Consider the following 19,698-nt stretch of genomic DNA (forward strand, 5'->3'; position numbering starts at 1 on the left):
TCCTTGCAGCAAAGTAGCCCCAAGAACACAAGGGACCAGACGAAGAAGAACGACACGTACACAGGGCGCTGCATGTTGTTCTTTGTCTTGTCCCTTGTGTTCTCTGGCGCTGCTTTACAGAAAGTATGAACCAACTAGTCCAAAAATACATCTTCACTTCGCCAAAGCTTCTAATTAGTTGCAGATGCCAACAGGGCATCAACCACACAGTCAGAATCGGCTGCAGTCAGGTAACACAGTTAATGTTTCTTCTAACAAAGGCTGTACTTGGCAAGGAGCGTCATTGCGTGGGTTACCCCCCTTCCTCACTTTTAGTTCGTCTCTTGCTTTTTGGTGTGCATATGCTTTCCTTACTCGGTGAATTTTGAATGTCATTAATATGGATCCTGAGCATGTTCTTTGCGCTCTCCAAGAAGGTGGAGGAGTAGAAATTGGATGTGTTGGCGGAGTATGTGCCTGCTCAGCTTTGCCTGCAGTCTGAACGGCTAGATGCAAAATTATGGGTACAAAATCTGGAACTTCGGCTCCTGGAGGTCACGGACCACCTGGTAGTGCGATACGACGCACATGAAGCAGTAGACCTGCCAAGAACAAGCAACAAAAAATTTAACGTTTGAATGCTATTTCAATGTATGTGGTTGAAAAGCAACTCACATGGACACCATCAATGCACCATAGGATGATAGCAGCCAAAACAGAGTAAAGCTGCAAGGAAAAAGGGAGGTTGTAAAGGTTGTGTTACAGAATGCCTGACGACTCTTGCATTATACTTTAATGTTGTAGCACTGTAGGTGGATTTCACTCTCTTTGGAGGTACTAAAATGTTCCTCTGACAAGGATATAACAAAGTCCCGAATACTGCGCAGTCTAATTCAGCACCTCAAATCACCAGCTGTCACAAGGAAGAAGCATAAGAAACTGAGGAGCATAAAATATTTCAAAGAGTAACTTTTACACTAGAGAAGCATGCCTGCGATTGTGGCCTTATTGTTAGGTCGGGCTACTGTGATGGAACATGGAGGTTTGATCCCATCATAGCTCACATTTTTTTAAAGCATTACAAATGGAACTGCACCATGTTGAAGCTATCTAACAGAAAGCAGTGTGCTGCGCCTATGTGATCAAGTCACAGTGACCGTGAAGTTGTGTTCGTTAGTAACCGTTACACGTGATGTGTGAATTGTAAGTCTTGCATCTTGATATTTAACAAGCTGCTTTTCTGATAACTAGTACATCGGCCTGTGGACTGAGCAGCTGGACAGTGGATTAGCCACTACAGCCTCGTGAAGTGCATTAGGGTGCTCCCTTTTATGCTACTTGATGGAGCACATTACTCTCATATCAGCATGCCCGTAGGCTACGCTAGTTTTCAGAGAAATAAGCATGCACTAAAGGCTTCTGTACATGAATAGAAGCCTGTTCACTCAATCTGTGTTTCATAGTCAAACATTCGCTTCTTGTGGAACCTCAAAGAACAGTTTCCAGATCTTTCAACTGAGCAGCGATATGCTAGTTAGGGTTGAGCTGTTCTAGTTGAGGTCATGAGTACACTTACATTTCTGTAATAGCGGCCGATGTACCACAGTCCTACGGCAATCATGAGAAGGATTTCAATGACAACAGATATCATCCATGGGAAGAAGAGGCAACGGTTATCCTGCGAGAACATGTACACGTTTTTGTTATCAGCACAACGAGGTACACGACAAGCGACTACACTCCAAGCCGATACCATTAGCTAACATACACATCCTGCAATACCACTGCCTGTCACGTAGTAGGAGGCTGCCACCTCCACATGACTCTCTCACACGAGAGGAAGCTGTAGTATGACACAGACTACAAACACTTATGTGAACTGGAATCTGCAGCACACTACGTGCCCTTTCCTGTATTATGAGTGCCCACAATGCGAGCAATGTGCAACGTAGTATGGGCACATACAAGCACACCACTGCTCACACTCATAGTACAACTCACTACATGACAATGGGAGACAGCATTGTTCAGCTCTGACCTGATGGTCCAACTCTAAGCGACTTTCTGAGTGAGAAGGGCAGTTAAGGCTGCTGGACTGAGGAGACAACCCACAGCAAAGCAAAGGAAGTAGCCATGTTTGCCTGTTTTTCATAAAAATTTATTCTCTCCTTCTACAAGGACAGGTACAGTACTTGCACAGGCGTGCACACGAGGGGGCAGGGGGGGGAGGGGGCGCCCCCCTAATCACCGAAGTGAAGGCGCAAAGTCTGCCCCAGGCCCGTAACTAGGGGGGGGGTTGAGGGGGTTCTGACCCCCCCCGAAAATTTTTTGATGCTTTAACTTTTCGGGTGATACTAAAATATTTACACGCCTTCACAGCGACCACCAGCTGCCAAAGTTACACTGCAACTTTCCTGGCATTGCTTCCCTCTTCTTCCTTTCTTCAAACCTACCCTTTTACCAGAACACCTCAGCGCTCCCTCCCCCGCACGCGCACCTGCCCTATTTGTACAGCTTTGCCCTTCGCCCTCGCGTTCCTTCGAGTCTTTTTTTTTTTTTTTTCGTCTTTCACCCCGTAGCAGCTCCTTTATTGATTCCAGATGCTTTCCTTGTGCATTGCCGCTGGAGAAGTTATCCGTCTGTGTGGACCGCACGTGTCGGCTTTGGGTTCCTACGAAAAGCGCGTCTCCTTCTGTGAAGGTAAACAGTTCGACAGCAACGGCAACACCAACACGACGTGCGCAAATTTGCCAGGGAACGAAACCCCTAAGCGGAAAAACTCAGCGGCGCATTCCGAGGACGCAGGCTGCAGGGTAAACTTTTCTCAAACTGTAGTCCTCGCCACCGAAACGAATCATCGAAGATGACATCTACTGAAAGACTGGCATATCCGAGCAACTTCGAACAACCTTAACCACACGCAAGGACATCTACCTCTTCTGTACACAGAAGGTATATGCGCCTCCCTACAAAGCGCACAAAGCGAGGATACAGCCGGCACACAATCCGGCACCAGCGGTCAACTTTCACAGGAGAGAAAAAACGCCGCCAAGCTGGGCTGCGCGCGGGAGTACAGAGGCTGACGTCGCAGCCTACAAAGTGCATTTTTGGGGGGTCACGGCTATTTAATTAGCGCAGCCCAGAGAGAATTATGCAGGCGCCCAGGGAGCCGTCTGTGAAAAGGTGACTTTTTCACAGGAACGGAGCAACACCTCCTTTCTGGACTGTACCAGGGGAGTGCACATGTTTCGGCAGTGCATTCTTGGGGGTTCACGTATATTAAGGGGAGTATGCAGTGCCCGTGGAGTCTTCTGTGAAAAGGTCTTTAAGTAGCGTTAACCCAGTTTGCTGCAGCTGGAGTACAATAATGGGCCTGCATGCACACCAGCTGTAGCGGCGTTCAGAAAACACATGCGCCACGCGGGAGCCGGCGCGTTCATCACACTTCTACATTCTAGCCACTGCAAAGTGGATAAGAGAGGAAGAAAACATCGCCCGCCGTTCACGCCAGGCAGTCTAAGCAGTCGCAAACGTCTTTTTGGAGCCACTGGCCACTTCTGTGTGCGTGCACAGGATTGCGGCAGCAAAATGAAAAGACACTCTGCAACAACGAAGCAAAGGAGTCTTGCGTCTTACTTCAAGAAAGTTCGAACCGATGAAGCGGACGGAGAAGAACCGCCTCCTTCGAAGGATAATACTTCGCCCTCCTCAGCACTGGTGGAAAGCCAAGCGCGTCCGAACTTCTGTAGCGACTCAGGAGAATGCACCGGTTTATATGAATCACCTGAGAACGAACACGAGCAGGACACCCATGCGCCGCCGGGAAATGATGGTGGCCGCAGTGCAACTCCAAGTGACCTTTGTTCTACGTTCAACGCTGGGCAAAGTGACGCCTTTACCACTGGGCAATGCCCAAGGAAGGTGAGTGGCATGGCACCTACACATTCTGGTTCGCCTCCCCTCACACGTCTCTGATCTCTTTACTGTCTCTGCTTACGTACGGAACGACCTAACCTGCTGCCATTCCCGTCGCCGACTTTGCGCTGGCGACGCTAGAGTGGCAGCTTGTAACACATACATACCGTTTTTGTACCGCGGTTACATTGTGTTACTTCATCAGGAGCCGTTGGTCGCGGTGTCCCCAGCTTTGGTGGTGCTATTGTCCAAACTTATTTCTTGCTTTAACCAGAATTTGAGGTTGACATACCAATTTCTTTATTTGGGTACAAATAATTGAAAAGTACCATCGAATTATTACAAGTAAGCGATGTACTTGTTTTATTCACGAAAATAAGCCAGTATAAATCTTAAAAAATGGCAGCCGTTCTACACGCAAACCCCCCCCGAAAAAAATTCCTGGGTACGGCCCTGGTCTGCCCCATGCGTTTACTCAGTCAAACCTGTACCGTCATTGTTTAAAGAGCAGGGTTATGGCCACGCAGGTTTTTGACCATAATGGTGGCCGAAGGCCCCTGATGTTCCAAAATCTGTACTTCAGGAAAGCCAGCGACCAAAGGCAGGCCACTGTGAGAAGCATGTCATCGCTTTATTTTCACTTTTTTTTTCATCCATTGTGAAGCGTGTTGCCCAAGGCACTGCGATGAGACTTTGCCCCCCCCCCCCCCACCCCCCCCAACCCCCTAATGGGGAACCCTGCACATGCCTATGGGTACTTGTACTAAACACCACAGTTTCGTAGTTGTTCCTGTTGACCTATAAATCAACCTTTAATATGAAATGGGAGCAACTTTTTACTATTCAGCTCTTCATCAAAGCAGTCTCAAATCAGTCATGCATACATCACACTGACAGTGGAAAAGAAGAAAAGTCTGAATTGACTGAAATGCCTTCATAACCAAGATATTTGCCTTGTTTGCTTGACTCAAGCAGTTTCAATATAAACTGAGATAGCCATGGTACGCTTCAATACTTGCTTCAATTAACGTAAATGTTGAGTTCAACATATTGCTACGAAGCGCTGCCAGAGATAAAGAACAAGAAGATGTAACAGGCAGCACACACAATGTTCACAGCTACTTCTGACTGTAGTACGTTGGCAGGCACATGATTTTGTCTCTATTTTATGCTACCGCATTTCGAAGTAGGGGACGTAGTAGATAACTATTTGTTTTGTTGTGCACCTTATTTTGTTCCCGTCTTCAAAAGCACAATACTACCAGCATGCAATTCTGATTCATCTGCAGAACAGCACTCCTAGTAATGCATATCGTAAAACCCCGAGCAAGCGCCCCTACCTGAGAAAGCGCCCCCCCCCTCCTTTTTTCGAGAGATTTGAAATATGCGCCAACGACAGAGCAAGCACACCCACCTGTTTCGTTCACTGTTTTGGAAACAGTGAATGCATGCGTACTCAATGAAGGATTTCATTAGAAGCACAGGAGTATATTTTTTATTCTTAGAGGCTCTTCCACTGACATCTTGAATTCCCCCCCCCCCCCCTCGCCAAATCTTGTCGGATTATCTTTCACCGTAGGGGGGTGTTGCTTGCTCGGGATTTTATGGTAATCAGATTTCTAGTGCAAAAATTGTAGACTATTCCTACGACATAGTGACCACTAAATGGTGCACAGCATCGGTTCACACTTAATGCGACACTGTAATTCCTGTAATTGCCATCACAAGGAAATAAAGCACTTACACGTTTGATGCCTAAGACCAACATTAGCGTGAAAAGGAGAAAGACGACACCGAAGCCCATGGTGCAGCCGGCTGCAACGTATATTCCTGAAATGGCACAGTTTTTTTTTTTTCAGAAATGTCGTAAAAGGCTGCTACATGATGTTCCGAAAAGGCCTTACCTTTCATTGAAAGCTCGAAGTACGGACTGAAGAAATAGTCGGTTCTTCCTCCGTTGACGGCATATATGGCATAGAATATGAATAAAACATGGTACACCTGCAAGTTGAAGAATATAAAAAAGGAATGCGTCTTGTCAGGCAAATAATTTGACTGTTATTTGACAAAGCGCACACGGTGCAACTGCTCATTCTCTTTTTCTCGTCACTTAGTTGTGTGCATAGTTGAAGAGCATTGAGACAACTTAACAAGATAATGCAACATGGCTTTAATGAGCTCTTTTCCACTTATACCTGTTTCCATACCATACTTTTCTACCGGAATCAAACACTCATTCCTCCTTTCTACAATGTCACATGAACTCTCAATACAGTTATTTATGTATATTTAGTGTTTCTCATTACCGCAGTGGCATAGGCACCACTGCAATGTCCTTCTTATCCACATGACGGCCAGTGCTGTCATGTGGATAATTGAGTATGTGCCAACTCGCCCAACTCACTACCCTATTACAGTCCTTCTTATATGCACTTTTTTCTTTCAACCTTGCTCATCCCATCTTTTCACACCTATGAAAGATTCTCCCCCCCCCCCCCTTCAGAAAATGAAAGCAATCTTTCGTAATATCACAAAATATTAGTAATGTCATAGAACAAGACCAATTTGTTAACTTCGACGAATTTTGGAATGTCCGGTACATAAACGCCCTTTACTGATGTTTTTCATTCTTTGATCAGTATGTACCCATTAGTGACTTACATTAATGGTTTTATTTTAATTGTAGTTAACCTGTATTCGTTCTCATTTCGCACAAGTATTTTTATTCCGTGCTACTTTATTTATTTTAGTATTCTTTGCTACTACTGGCTCTTAAGCTTCATGCCTACACCGGTGCATCATCAAGGCAATGATTCCGATTTTTGAAATTTAAAATAATACGGTCGAATCGATGGATTGAGTGGTAGATCGGCAGCCATACGACTTCAACTTTGCAAACGGCGTATTCTTTTGCGAGAAACCCATGGCTGATGCCACGTGCATGTAACAGCAGTGCGCATACATCAATCACCACAGAAAACAATGCAGGATTCTCTACTACACAGCACGGCAGCGATCGGCTCTTCCTGTTGTCGCATGTGCGCTTATTTGGAGCGGGTCAAGCGCCAGGGCGCGCTTCAGCTCCCAGTAAAGCGAGCAAGGGATCAACAACCCGAGTTTGCACGCATTAGCTCACTACACCACCATGCACATTCCCCCCCCCCCCCTGCTTCAGTACATTTAATTGCGTATTTGTTTTGCTCTGAATGTCTCCACGCTTCGCAATGAGATGCATAGACCTAGGAAATATCAATGCAAACGTGCAAATTATCAAGACATTGTTTAATAGCGAAGTGCTTCGATGGCTCAACCGCAGTGAGTAATTTAGCGCTAATGACACTCCTAGACTGCAGCTTCATGGCAACGCCCAAGCATTCTGCCGCACAAGAAGCCACACGCGGTCTGTCCGTGTCGGTCTAGACAAAAATTAGGAGGCACACGGAGCTTAAGAGGAAAATCGTAGATCAGAAATATGCTTACAGCTGTGTACATCGCAGAGTAGAAACTTCCATAACGGAGGTTGGTCCAATGGTACAGGAGGAAAGGCGTCCAGCAGCGACTTAGAAGTGGCATGATTGATCTTTGCGTGTCGCTAAATACGTTTTCCGAGCACTGCACACACTGTTACGCAAACGGCGGTTATGACCTATAGGTCATTCACACTCAAATTAACGTTACATAGCCAAATGGAGACGCCGCGACGACTCTTTGTTGACGGTTGACTTCAAACAGGCGCTGCTTCGAACGTACGCCGTCGCTAGAGGCGTTGCCCATTCCGCATACCTGTTTCAGGTCACCTGCTACGAAGCAGCCAATCGGAGACTCCATTCGCACCGGTTTGTTCCGTGCGCTCCGTGTAAACTGATACGAACGAAGCACGCGAAATCGTGCACTTCGATCTGCTCGATCGGTTACTGAACGCCGAGGGGCAGTAAAAACATGTGCAGGTCGCGCGCAATGCACCATTATTAAAATGCCTAATAACTACTACACGAAAGAAAACTTGGATATCGAGTTGATGTGCAGCGCTCACCACTCCTTTTTATTCACGAATTACATTCAGCAAAACTGAAGCTGTCCCAAAGTTCCCAGCTGTCAGTGATGAACAAGTCTACTTGCACAGTAATTATCACACAAGTTCGCTTCATAGTGCTGCATGCTAGAAGCCATGCAGACCCGGCAACGCACGACACGCTGACACACCATCACTTTTCGGACAACGGAAAAGAAATCTGGTCCATAATGTCGTCTATCTTGTTCTGTAACGTTTCCAAGATTTCTGCTGTAATGAAGACATGGGTTTCGTCCAAATCTTGGATGATGAACTTCTTTCCCAGGGCGTTGGTGTCGTCCAGGTGAAGCAGAAATTGCTTCATTGCCGGATCGCACTCAACAAGTATACCTTTCATAACATGCACCATTTTGTCTTCGTAGAATGGAGCTTCGCTCGACACGTGGCAGTGATCAGGTTAGCGAATCCAGAAAAAAAGGTTTCGGAACAATTAGCACTTTCGACGAACCACAACAGTGCGCGCTGCCATATCAAAAACGTGCAATTTTTGTTTCTGTGTGGCGCTGTTATCGCCCCTGGCGGCAACGTTCGACGACGAGGACGCGTACCGCAAAAACCGTTAAAATTATTGCCAAAGTTGTAATAAAACCAATTAAACCTTAAATATATCAGTTTATTTTGAAGGAATTACTTATACGTTTCAAGGGTGTAGTTGTGTTCTGCGATAGTTGGCGCACGCGCGCGACCGTTTGTCTCGGGGGCCATAATAGAAAAAAAGCGTGGTGGTCTTTTTCGCGTAGAGATCGCGCTAGCGCTATGGTGTACTAGAATGGGGTAGTGTGCCGTCTGGCGCCGGAAACGTGTCTCTTTTTGCGATGACAGCCTGCCGTGCCAGAGCACACCGTACTACTGTGTCGCCATCTGACGCCGCCCTGTGAAGTAATTTATGGTAAGCTGAGATACAAAGCCTGATTTGTAGTTTTGTAGTTGTAGTTTCCGCGGTGGTCGTGCGTGTACGTGGGAAACTTGCTGATTGTTCCCTTCTGTTTCTCATGACACGTTAGCGAATTTTTTCGTGTGCATGGCTGACTCAGTGTTTGAGGAAGCCTGATGCATTCAAGTTTTTGAAGACCGATTGGAATTACGGACTTATTCAAATATGATAAATCCAACACCCCGAATACACCGCGATGCATTTAGCTGCATTCCTGCGTTTTGGCACCCCTTTGAGGAGTAAAATCATTTTACTATAAAAAATGGAGGAGCATTCGTCATTGAGCGTTGTATTTTTTCCGTCGAAAACCTTGCGACTGCTCTTCTGGCTGATGCAGGTGAAGGGTGGTCGTGCAACTCACCTCACGCTGCTAACGTTAGCCTTCCGGACCTCCTCGTCTGCTTCGACGCATAACTTCAAGTTAGTGTGATAGCTAGACAGGCGTATATATGCATGGAATGAACAGCGATTTGCTTTTTTTATGCCTTTTGCAATCAAAACAGTAAGCATGTAGACGATCCGGGACGCTGCTCAGCGATAGGAATTTTGGAAGCTCAGACGACGCAAAAACATCTTTTTTATTGCAATAATGCAACAAAATGTGTTTAAGTGTTTAAATCTTGCAAATATATTTAGTTTCAATCGTGTTACGTGACCATTTAACTCAAGAACGGCAGAAATTTTCGCAATTTCGATTTAAATTTCGCGCGCCGGGCACACCGTTCGATCGTTGCGCCCTCCTGGTGGCGTCATCGCAAAATCGACCACCATTCTCCCATTGGTTTGCTGCGAAGACGGCACACTACCCCATTCTAGTACACCATACTAGCGCCGTCAAATAAGCTACGAATTTACCGATCTTCTCACTGAGCCCCAAATAAACGTTTTATTCTCTCTCTGCGAATTTACAAGCTGTCTTTCTTTTTATTTTTTTACAGGAAGAACAATTTAATTGGCCTAGACAAGGCGGCCGCTTTGCTTACACAGTTCTCCATTGTGTCATAAAATCCTAATAGCACCGTGTTTTTTCTCGCATATTGCGATTTGAACAAGTTCGAATGGAGTCTGGAGGCAAAAAAAAAAAAAGGAAAAAGAAACATAACGTTATTACGTAGATCACTTTACACTCTAAACAAAAATCGATATTTGGGGAGTATTTCTGCCACACGACAAGAAAGCGTATCCCCGGAGTCGGGGCTCTCCCGGTTTGGCGCGAAACCGGATCTGACGTTACCATAGGGAGGTACTCCCTGCCCCTAGACAGGTACTGTTGTAGCTAGGGAAAGATCCGACGATTCCTCGGCCTTGTCCCCAGCCTTTACTTGCCTATGTTCTACTCGGTACCCTCACCGCAGTCGCCGGCCTTGTTTGAGTTATGCCTTCTTTGCGCGGTGTGGTGATAGGCTACAGCCAGGTTAAATTCATGTGCAGGAGTCGCCTTCACTTAAAAACATCCGTCGAGACCTGCACATTTAGTTTTGGTGGTTTTGACGCTGTGCGAATGGCTGAGGCCGTCTCTGCGATGCACTTTCAGCGCCTAGACTGTCGTTTTGTACGTTGGTGGTAACGACGTTTGCAGTGCCAACGCGGACCCTCAAGATATAGGGGTACGTATTCTGAAATTGTGAGATGCTTGGCATCAGTCACTGAAGGTTGTATTTTCTTTATATTTTAGAAGTTAGTTCTGCAACTGCAGCACGATGTGGCCCTCGTGGTGTATACGTCTTCAAAGTGCTGCCACGTTGCTCCAGCTCTGAAGACGCCGATGCGGAGCGCCAGATCAAGAAAACGCGCTTGCTGAACCGCAAGCTGACGGCTACGCTGAAACGCCTGCCGTGTGTTCGAATCTTGAACGCCGAGGTAAGTTTACGCTGACATACTGCTGCGCGCCGCTGAGGGAAATGCCGTACCGTCGTGGTCGGCACGCAGCTTTTTTTAAGAACTTTTTAGCCGCGCTAGTTGCTCATTGCTTGCGGTAAAGTGATGCGGTAGAGGTCTTGCGGGTTAAAATACTGACATGCCGACCACGACGATATGGCATATCCGTATTGCTGCACGGTAAACCTGCACTGCCAACAGACCCGATTAAAGCGGTATGTAGATGCGTACCGTCCGCACCGCATTCTAACGAATTTTAAAACTTAGTTGTAAGTGCTCCTAGCAATTTTCTCCCGTGTATATGCGTTCATCTGAAATACCTGACTGTTGTTATTGACAAGGCGTTCACACGATGTTGAGATACAGGGAAAATACCGAAATGAAGGTGACAATGCACGTTAACCACGTGCACACCTTTTAGTGATCTTGCATGTGGCCATTATACACAGTGGAAAACAAGGCCTTGAAATTTAATGCCCTTTCTTTAAGACGGTGACATACATGGACAGTCAGGATGCTTTTCAGTATTTAGATTTAGCGGAGTGAGGCAACGTGGTGCCATTTTTAGTAGAGGCATTTGAGAATACATGGCTTGCATGTGCCGTCACATGAGCTGGCTCGTATGTTAGAGACAATTTTGATAAACCATTCCAATGTCCGTGGAATGGTTCATCAACAATGGCAGTGGTAGTGACACAAGCATCCTAGCCTTTCTCACCGAAGGCCACTAATAGAGTAAGACAGTGTTTTCAAGGCATGGGAAAAGAAATGTTTGACTGAAACATCAGTATGTGGTGATACCAAATTCAGAAAACCGCCAGTGTCCGCATCTTCTCAGTGACAACCAACTCACTATGACGTTGTTAGGTAACTTTTGTTAGCCTTGAATAAATGAAAGCCCACAAGTCACTGCTATCTCGATCTGTTTCAGTGAACGAATGAAAACCTGTCGACGAAATGGGTTCATGCATGTGAGATACCTTTTGAAAAGGCAACAATTAAAATTAACGTTTCAGAACCACTATGGGCCCCTTGTTCACAATAAAGAATGCGAAGAGGGTGATTATTTATGGCCTAGGTGCCAGTGGGTGCTGGTGTATATCCTGGGTAGGTCAACACATGTACAGCTAAAGTAAGTTGCACACATACCACATTTGAGATCAGATGTATAAAGATTTTCTTCATTGCGATTAGAGCAGTGGTGTCCAAATTAATCGCTTGGTTAGTAATGAATAATTATCCACCAGTGTTTGAGCATGTCTTGCCTTTCTCAAGGCACTTTTTATGGTGTTTTGTTGTTTGTCTGAACTTTTCGTTCCACTAATGTAGGATGTGTCACAGTTCACGCATTTTGTGGGTAACCTCCTGGAAACTATTTGTCTAAGGAGCACTTTGATTCTTTGGGAGGACAAACGGGAACAGCAAAAGTATGTGGGCATCCCATGGTGCAGGGAATAAGCGAGTCACTTGCAAGATTTTTTTACACTAATTGTGTGAGAATTTCCCAGATGCCAAAAAACTAGGCAACATGACAGCTCACACATGTTAAAGACCTCTTGGAGCAATAAAAGTTACCAGGGGTAATCTACAAAATTCCACGCATGAACTTTGATACGACTTATATCAGTGAGACTAGAAACCTCAAACGAAGTTTATCGTCAACAAACAGTGCAGCAGTGTACAATAGACAAAGAAGGGAACGGTTGTCTTTGTTCCCTTCTTTGTCTGTTGTCCACTCCTACACTTTTTGTTGAAGATGGATTAGCAACTGGCCCAATCTCAAAGCTTGCCTCAGACGAAGGATTCAACACCAATAGTCACACTCGTTCGGAGCTTTGGCAGTTTTAGAGCCCTGTAAAAGCCTTTTATTCATCAATAGAGAGCCATTGGGTGTTTCCCAATATGCCTTACAAGTTTGCCATTGAAAGTTCTGTCTACGCTAATGCAACAGCTTAAACATAATAATTCTAAGTTAGAAACACAGATAACTAACTGGCTAGAACGTGCTATCATATCCTAGTGGAAATGGAAGGACCGTAAATTATAGTGATAGAATCTAGCACACTTTTTGCAGTTTCAACAGGATTTGCATTTTTAAAATGTGTTTCAATGTTGCAAAAACCGGTTTGTTGTGTAGCCTGGTGGACAGGCCTTCATACTGTGCAAAGGAGCCATTCGGATTGCTGTACAGTCTTCTGTTCTTTACATGCACCATAATCCGTGCTTGATATTACAGTCTATATTATTAGGCATCCCCACTTTATTCTATGCTTTTTATAAGGCAAAAGTAGTGATTGCTGAGAGGCGGCTTTGCCATCACTGTGACTAAGGGAACTGGCAACCTGTGTCAGGCCGTGGTGCTTATGCGCAGTGCGTATACATGCTGAATGCACAAACACGAACCACAGCAACAGGGGCTTTATAAGCACAATGTTGCTTTCTTATAGATAAGGCCTTGCTCGTTTGCTGGTGTATTATTGCTATTGTGCTAAACTACCACTGTTTACAATGTGTTGTGTGTATGAGTGAATTGGTGCGTAAAATTGTGATAAAAATTTCGAGCCATTCCGTTTTGTGAAGGCAGGTTACCAGTGAAGCTGTCTAGCACATAACACACAAATATGAACAAATGTATGAACTCGTTTCTTGTTATGATTGGTGGTAAATGTGATTAAATGTACACACACACACATTTGTTGTCTTGATCGGTGGCTCATTATTTTTTGGTCATGGTGATGACGATGGCCTTATTGTTGCTATGATGCGCAATGATCAGCTTGGTTACAACCTTGCACATGTTCTTAGCAAGAGTCTCATCTATGCCTGTCTGGTGGTGAGGTTTGTACAAATTGTGTCGCACAGGAAGCCAAAGCATTCTAACACAAATTGCATAACTACGGTGGTTTGTTTTTGTGTTTTATATTTTTTCAAATTGGGGGTAAAAATTGGGTGCTATTTTTCAAGCTGGTAATTTGAGAGAAATCACATTTTTCGTGGAACCATCATTGAACTGCATGTTTTTGGGGGGGGTTTAGTTTAGAAATGCTACATGAAATACATTTACGCAAATTGATAAGTCAAAAGGACAGTAGAGAGCCTTGATAACATCTAGGAAAAGACACATTTAATTCACAAAAAGCTCATCACCGATTTTTTACGCGTCCTTGTTAACGTACATTGCCATTTGCACGTGCAGCATGTTGGTCTTCATTCGAGAGCTGTCACACCTTTGGATGTACAGAGGCATCCACTTCCACCTTGAGCACCGTACCGTGCAGCCAACGCTCCGCGGAGCGTCTCTCGCGGGCGGCTGGGGCACGCAAGCGCAGTGACAACTGTAGGTGGTGCCTTCGCCGCGTCGTCTGCTAAAGCGCAGCGGCTCCGCCCAATCGCGCTTGCTTTTCGATGAAGGTAACTTAATCTCATGGAAATCGAGAAGCGCAGCGACTGCGCCTCGTTCCGCACTGCTTTTTTACCTACTGTTTTCTTTTTCTGCATGCGATCTTAAAAGTAATAAACCTTGGCCCGTGCATGAGTAAGATCGCCAAGCCGGGCTGGCACTCCCGCAACTAAGCTACTCAGATGCTTTGTGCCGTACAGTTAGAATATTCCCGCTACTCACACGGTTGTTTTCATCAGCTGAAAGTTTGGCGACACAAAGTCGACAATAAAAAAATATAAGTTTGCGCTGTGAATTGAAGGCTAACGGAAAACTTTCTGCTTCGTGCTAAAGTTTTGAGCCAAGAAATATATAAAGCGATACACGGTGCTTTGGGTCACCTAGCGATAAAAAGGGAGTCAAGCTTTATTCAGCGCCTGCTTACAGAAGTAATCATTTGTCAGCGGCGCTTCTTTGGTGAACTGATTGCGTGATATGAGTTCAGCTGAGAACTCTATTAGAATGCTTCTTCATTTTTCTGCATGAATGGTACGAATAAGCATGGTTGCAAATGAGTAGCAAATTAGGGCGGCGTATTGGCGAGTTAAATTCGCTAGCGCATGAAGGCAGCAGTGCTGATAACACCTGAATGTAATGTAACTTCTCTGAAATTGGCAAATTGCTCACATCCTTTTGTTTTCAGGCGAGTAACAATCCAAACTTTCGCACATTTAAAGCTGTTATGTCAGACCTTACCATGCATTTATCGCCAATTTTGCTGCGCCTAGCTTTGAAGCTGATCAAAAACATTTGCGTGAGCAGCGGGAACATTCTGGCTACTGGGCTCAAAGGAGCTGAGTTGCTTAGTTGTAGGAGTTCAAGCGCGGCTGTGAAAGTTTACTCATGCACGGACCGAGGTTTATTGGTTGTGAGATCGCATCCAGAAATGAAAGAAAACACTAGCAGCAAAAGCTAGACGGAACAAGGTGCAGTCGCTTCGCTTCTTCTGAACCATGCCGGATGCTGGATTTGCATGCGCATAGCAAGAGCGAAGTTAGCTTCACCGCAAAGAAAGTACAATTCGGCAGAGCTGTCACTGCGCATACGCGCTAGTTACCCAAGCAACCAAGAGAGGCGCTCCGCGGAGTGCTGGCCGCACGGTGCGGTGTTCAAGGTGGAAGTGGACGACTCTGTACCTCAGCTGAAAGAACCCTCTCAACATCACAGCTTTCATTAGCTATAGTCGGGTACAACTTTAGAAGGCAGCGGCATTTTCCCCTCAAAGGCGGATGCATACGAGCCTCCACCAATAGGCGCGCACTTCAGGTGACGTCATGAGCCGGACGGCCGGTGACCCCGCCGACGGAGAACATGCCTAGTGGGACTATTTCTTTAGTCGCGGAGGCAATTGGCTGCTGCGCTTCGGTCATCTGGGCGGGGCCTCTCCTGTCTTCTAAAGTTGTACCCGACTATAGGCACAGCAATGTCATTGCAGCATTTGCTGGCCTCGGGTAGTGAGCAGCAGAGTCATGCCAATATTCAGTGAGTTCAGCAGCTGGTTAGTGTGGATTGCTTCCAGCAAGTACTGGTTGCACTTGTGAAGTGAATTCATGTTTTTAGTCTCTAAAATGAAGGTAGGTCAGTTGTTATGAAATGACTGTCTCAGCAGACAAGAGTCTCTTGCAATGGATTCAATACTGCTTGCAATTTCCATAACGTTAGGTGGTTTTCACCTTTGTTTGAGACATTCCGTTTAACAGTGCAGTACCATTCTGTGGAGAGTTTTGTGCAAAGCTCCACGCAACATCTTTTCACTAATGTGGTGCTGCTGTTGGGTTACGTAGACAAAACGGGTTTTACCAGTCATTGTTGAAAGCTCGCCGACCATCTGCGGATGATGGAGGATTTTAGCAAGTTTTGAAGGCGTCCGGACGGTTGCTTGCATCTGTGTGCGAGAGCAGACAATGCAGCACTGCATGTGTCACAACTTTGTGGGTGCACTTGTTCTAGCTTCCTACACGGTGATGTCGGTGTCCAACTTGTCGCCCAGAAACCGAAACCGAAAGTCGTTCATACAAATAAGGCGATGTGAAATAGTTTCGAGAGAATACATGAATTTGGGAGTGGGTCTCATGCTTCCTAGATCAATAAGAAATGTTTGCAACAAAGAATGCACAAGCCACAAATTTGATGGCACCACCCCTTTAAGTGGTTGTGTGTGAACTTGACGTCAATTTGGACACTTTGGTGGCTTTGTAACTCCTATCTAACAAAAATAATGCAACATGTTTTTAGAGATTAAGTTAGAGCACGTGCTTGGCTTTAATTCTGGGGAGTTTAAAGAAAATTGAAGATGGCCTTTTTTTTAAACTGAATTTCGAAGTATTTTATTTTTAGAGATGTTTCTTACCATATGCATTTATGGTTTGCGTCTGACATCATCCTCGGCAATCATACTTAGCGCGGAGTGAAAAAATCTGAAATTAGAGCATTATTGAGCAATGGGTGCCGTATTTGCAACTTCTTTTGCATAAGTTATGGGCAACAGAACTGCAACATAACATTTTATAAATGCACGTTACTCACAGTAAGCCAAGAAAAATTGACTCGCAGCTGCAATAATTTCTTTGTAGGATCTCGTCAAAATCGTATTTTCGGGAAATTCGCGAAAAGCAGTTCTGCTGAGTGAAGACTTCCGTCCGAATTTTTTTGACTTAGGCAAACTTTTTTTTTTCGCAAAACTAACATTGGTTTCGTGGCCCTAGGGACTCATACAGCAAAATATTTTTTTTTTTTCAGCGAAATTAAAGGGGTCCACAGACATGCACCGATGTTATCTGAATACACTTTATCTGCTACAAAGTAGTAATCTTCATGTTTGCTCATGGAATCTTTATGAAATCGGAAAAATGTGGAACTAGCTGTACATTTGGTAATTTGCCCTACCTGCACGCTGTGGCACATAGGCTATACATAGGCGCCCCACTGATGCTTTTTTTTAGTGTGAGCAATGGGGCCATAGTGGTCCCGAAGCATCAATTTTATGTACTTTTAAAAAATTTGAGGCGCGTTCTAATATGTTAATCTGGTACCTTCCCCATCTGACAAGTTTTTATCAGACTTTTGACTATGTAGTGAAGTGTACATCACAGGCTTGCTGTGTCAAAATTCTTCTATTATCCGCACCAGGCTCTCTCCTCTAACACTGTTGTCTTTCACATATGAACATTGGATGCTTGCACGTGTTCTCCATGTATGGCAGGCTGAAATATTCATATTTATTTTCGTTGGCTGCTGCTTCCTTGCGTTAGTGTCAAAGCAGTTGGGGCATTATACAAATGTGCAGGCAACCATTAATTGAATCTGAAATGCATGTGCCGTATTTACTCGAATCTAAGCTGATGTTTTTTATAAAAAACAATGTGCGAAAGTGGGGGGTTGGCTTAGATTCGAGTACCATGATTAAGTTTTTTTTTTCTGGCCTTGCGAATTTCGAGCGTCGGCCTACAATCGAGAGCGGCCTAGATTCGAGTAAGTACGGTACATATTCTAGTACTGTCACTATAGCTTCAGTGGTGGTTGGTCAGCTTTCAGTAGTGATTCATCGCAATGGTGGATGCAGGGTGCAGGGTGTCGGAACGAAATGTTTTTCGTTTCGGTTTTAGTTTCGTTCCACCGAAAAAAGTTCTGTTTCTGTTCCGGAACTAAAAAAATAATGTTTTGTAACGGTTTTTATTTTTATGCGAAAATTTGAAGGTAAAGTAACGATAAAAACATAGGATTTGTGGTAAACTTGCGCTCCTCTTAAGAACATGGGACGGGTAAAACACGTTCTTCTCGCATTCTTCAGAGGAGCGCAAGTAACTGTACGACGAATTGCTACAGACTAGCGCAAGCTATGTGGGGTGTCGTGGCTGTGGCTGGCCCAGAAACCCGTCAGGGAGGAGACCAAGACAAACCAGCAACCATCTTTACTCCGTCGAGTCTCGGCCACAACTGCGAGCTGCGAGCGTGCCATCGTTCGTTTTCTTCTTCTACGGACGACGCGCTTGCAGCCGCCGCTTTTATACTTGTCTATACGCTTCTGTACACTTATAGGAAGGAAGAACCAGAGGTCAGCAACAGGAAAGAGCAGGCAACCACAAACGGTGGCAGCAAGGCGGCTGCCACGATGACTGCTAACCCGAAAATGGATGCGGAGCCCCGGAGCCCCCAGTTGCCACGGACAACACCGGGACCTGGTTACATGGTGGACGAACCGTGCCGACGTGTGGTCGTGCACGCCACGTGCTGTCCGCTGTGGCCAAGGATAGCGGCTACTGCGCCCTCCTCCCCAGTTTCACCGGAGGGGAGGGGGCAGTATAGAAGCGGTGGCTGCGAGCGTGCTGGCCGTAGAAGAGAATGATGAGCGATGGTGCGCTCGCAGCTCGCACTCGGCAGCCACTGGCAGCGGGCAGTTTGCGGCCGAGGCTCGGCAGAGTAAAGATGGTTGCTGGTCTGTCTTGGTCTCGTCCCTGAGGGGCTTCTGGGCCAGCCACACAAAACCCCAAAACTAGCACCCTTCCAAGTTACTGTATTTAAATTTCTCAAAAGTGAATTACGAATTTTCTGAGCAGGTTCTATGTTTTGTGTCAAGGGAATGAGCATTTTCTCAGAAGCAGCCCGTCATCGAGGGTGCAAGACCGCTGTTCTGATAAAACAAACTTCAGCACCGAGAATGCCCTCTCTACACTAGTGTGACTGGCACCCGAAAGTCCACTTGCATTAATATAACAGCTCTGGTTGCCACTCTTTTCATTTTTCATAAAATTTGAACATCTAACTTTGGAATTCTTCATAATGATTTTTAAGGCGCAAAGCAGACAAACACAAGAAAGACGGGACGGAGCGCCACTAACAACTGAAGTTTATTCGCAGAAATTCACACATTAAATATGTCGTCCTCAGCGCGTGCGCAGAAAGTTGTATTGCCATCAATGGGGGCGGGATAAAGCATGTTCAATGAACTTTTTCTCTGTTTGTACAATACTATAGACGTGTCGCTGACGCACATGTCACCTTTTTTATCGATAAAAAATGCTTCCATTAATTCTCTGGCAGTTTGGTCTGAGCTTTTAGCGATAACCCGCACGTCAGTAAATCGCGGTCCACAAGAGCTTACGGGCACTGCCTAATGTGCTTAGGTAAATTGGGGCCCTGTTTATTTTGCTCTACATTTCGTTCGTGCTCCCTGATTCGCTCATTTAGGCATCTGCCGGTTTGTCCAATATAGGAGCAGCCGCACGCAAGAGGAATCTCGTACACTACCCTTCAGCACATTTCGTGTAGGATAGCCCATGTCGAGTTCCACAGCCTCTTACATTCTGAAGGTCTTTTTCTTTTCTTTTCCTATTTGAGAGCAAAGCCCTCCGAGCTTCCTGGGCGCAGAAAAAACGAGCGGAACACCATGTCTGCTCGCAACCTTTTCAGGTTATGGGCCAACTTGTGCACATACGGCACGGCCACCGGTCTGACCTCTTCACGAGGGACCTCAGCAGCGGC

The 19,698-nt window shown here is 45.5% G+C and overlaps 3 protein-coding genes across 10 annotated transcripts in view; 1 reads left to right on the forward strand and 2 right to left on the reverse strand.

Moving 5' to 3' along the window:
• Window positions 1–19,698, forward strand: part of LOC119382578 (beta-sarcoglycan) — a 56,290-nt gene that overhangs the window by 22,620 nt on the left and 13,972 nt on the right. The window lies entirely within an intron of this gene.
• Window positions 1–19,698, reverse strand: part of LOC119382581 (uncharacterized) — a 42,542-nt gene that overhangs the window by 1,651 nt on the left and 21,193 nt on the right. The gene's annotated exons all lie outside the window — the stretch shown is intronic.
• Window positions 185–7,647, reverse strand: LOC119382579 (uncharacterized). Its single transcript, XM_037650341.2, has 6 exons — window positions 7,375–7,647; window positions 5,799–5,895; window positions 5,639–5,724; window positions 1,556–1,657; window positions 655–705; window positions 185–581 (listed from the first exon to the last, which is right to left on the reverse strand). The coding sequence occupies exons 1-6, from the start codon at window positions 7,465–7,467 to the stop codon at window positions 498–500; spliced, it is 513 nt and encodes a 170-aa protein (XP_037506269.1). The 5' UTR covers window positions 7,468–7,647; the 3' UTR covers window positions 185–497.

The sequence above is a fragment of the Rhipicephalus sanguineus genome, chromosome 2 (genome assembly GCF_013339695.2).
Source record: "Rhipicephalus sanguineus isolate Rsan-2018 chromosome 2, BIME_Rsan_1.4, whole genome shotgun sequence".
In the NCBI taxonomy this organism is placed as follows: Eukaryota; Metazoa; Arthropoda; class Arachnida; order Ixodida; family Ixodidae; genus Rhipicephalus; species Rhipicephalus sanguineus.

Coding starts and splice junctions, on each gene's coding strand:
- LOC119382579 (XM_037650341.2), bottom strand. CDS start 7,467: ATGCCACTTCTAAGTCGCTGCTGGACGCCTTTCCTCCTGTACCATTGG. Junction 5,896..7,374: donor ACTCTGCGATGTACACAGCT/GTAAGCATATTT, acceptor TTCAACTTGCAG/GTGTACCATGTTTTATTCAT. Junction 582..654: donor GGTGCATTGATGGTGTCCAT/GTGAGTTGCTTT, acceptor TGTTCTTGGCAG/GTCTACTGCTTCATGTGCGT.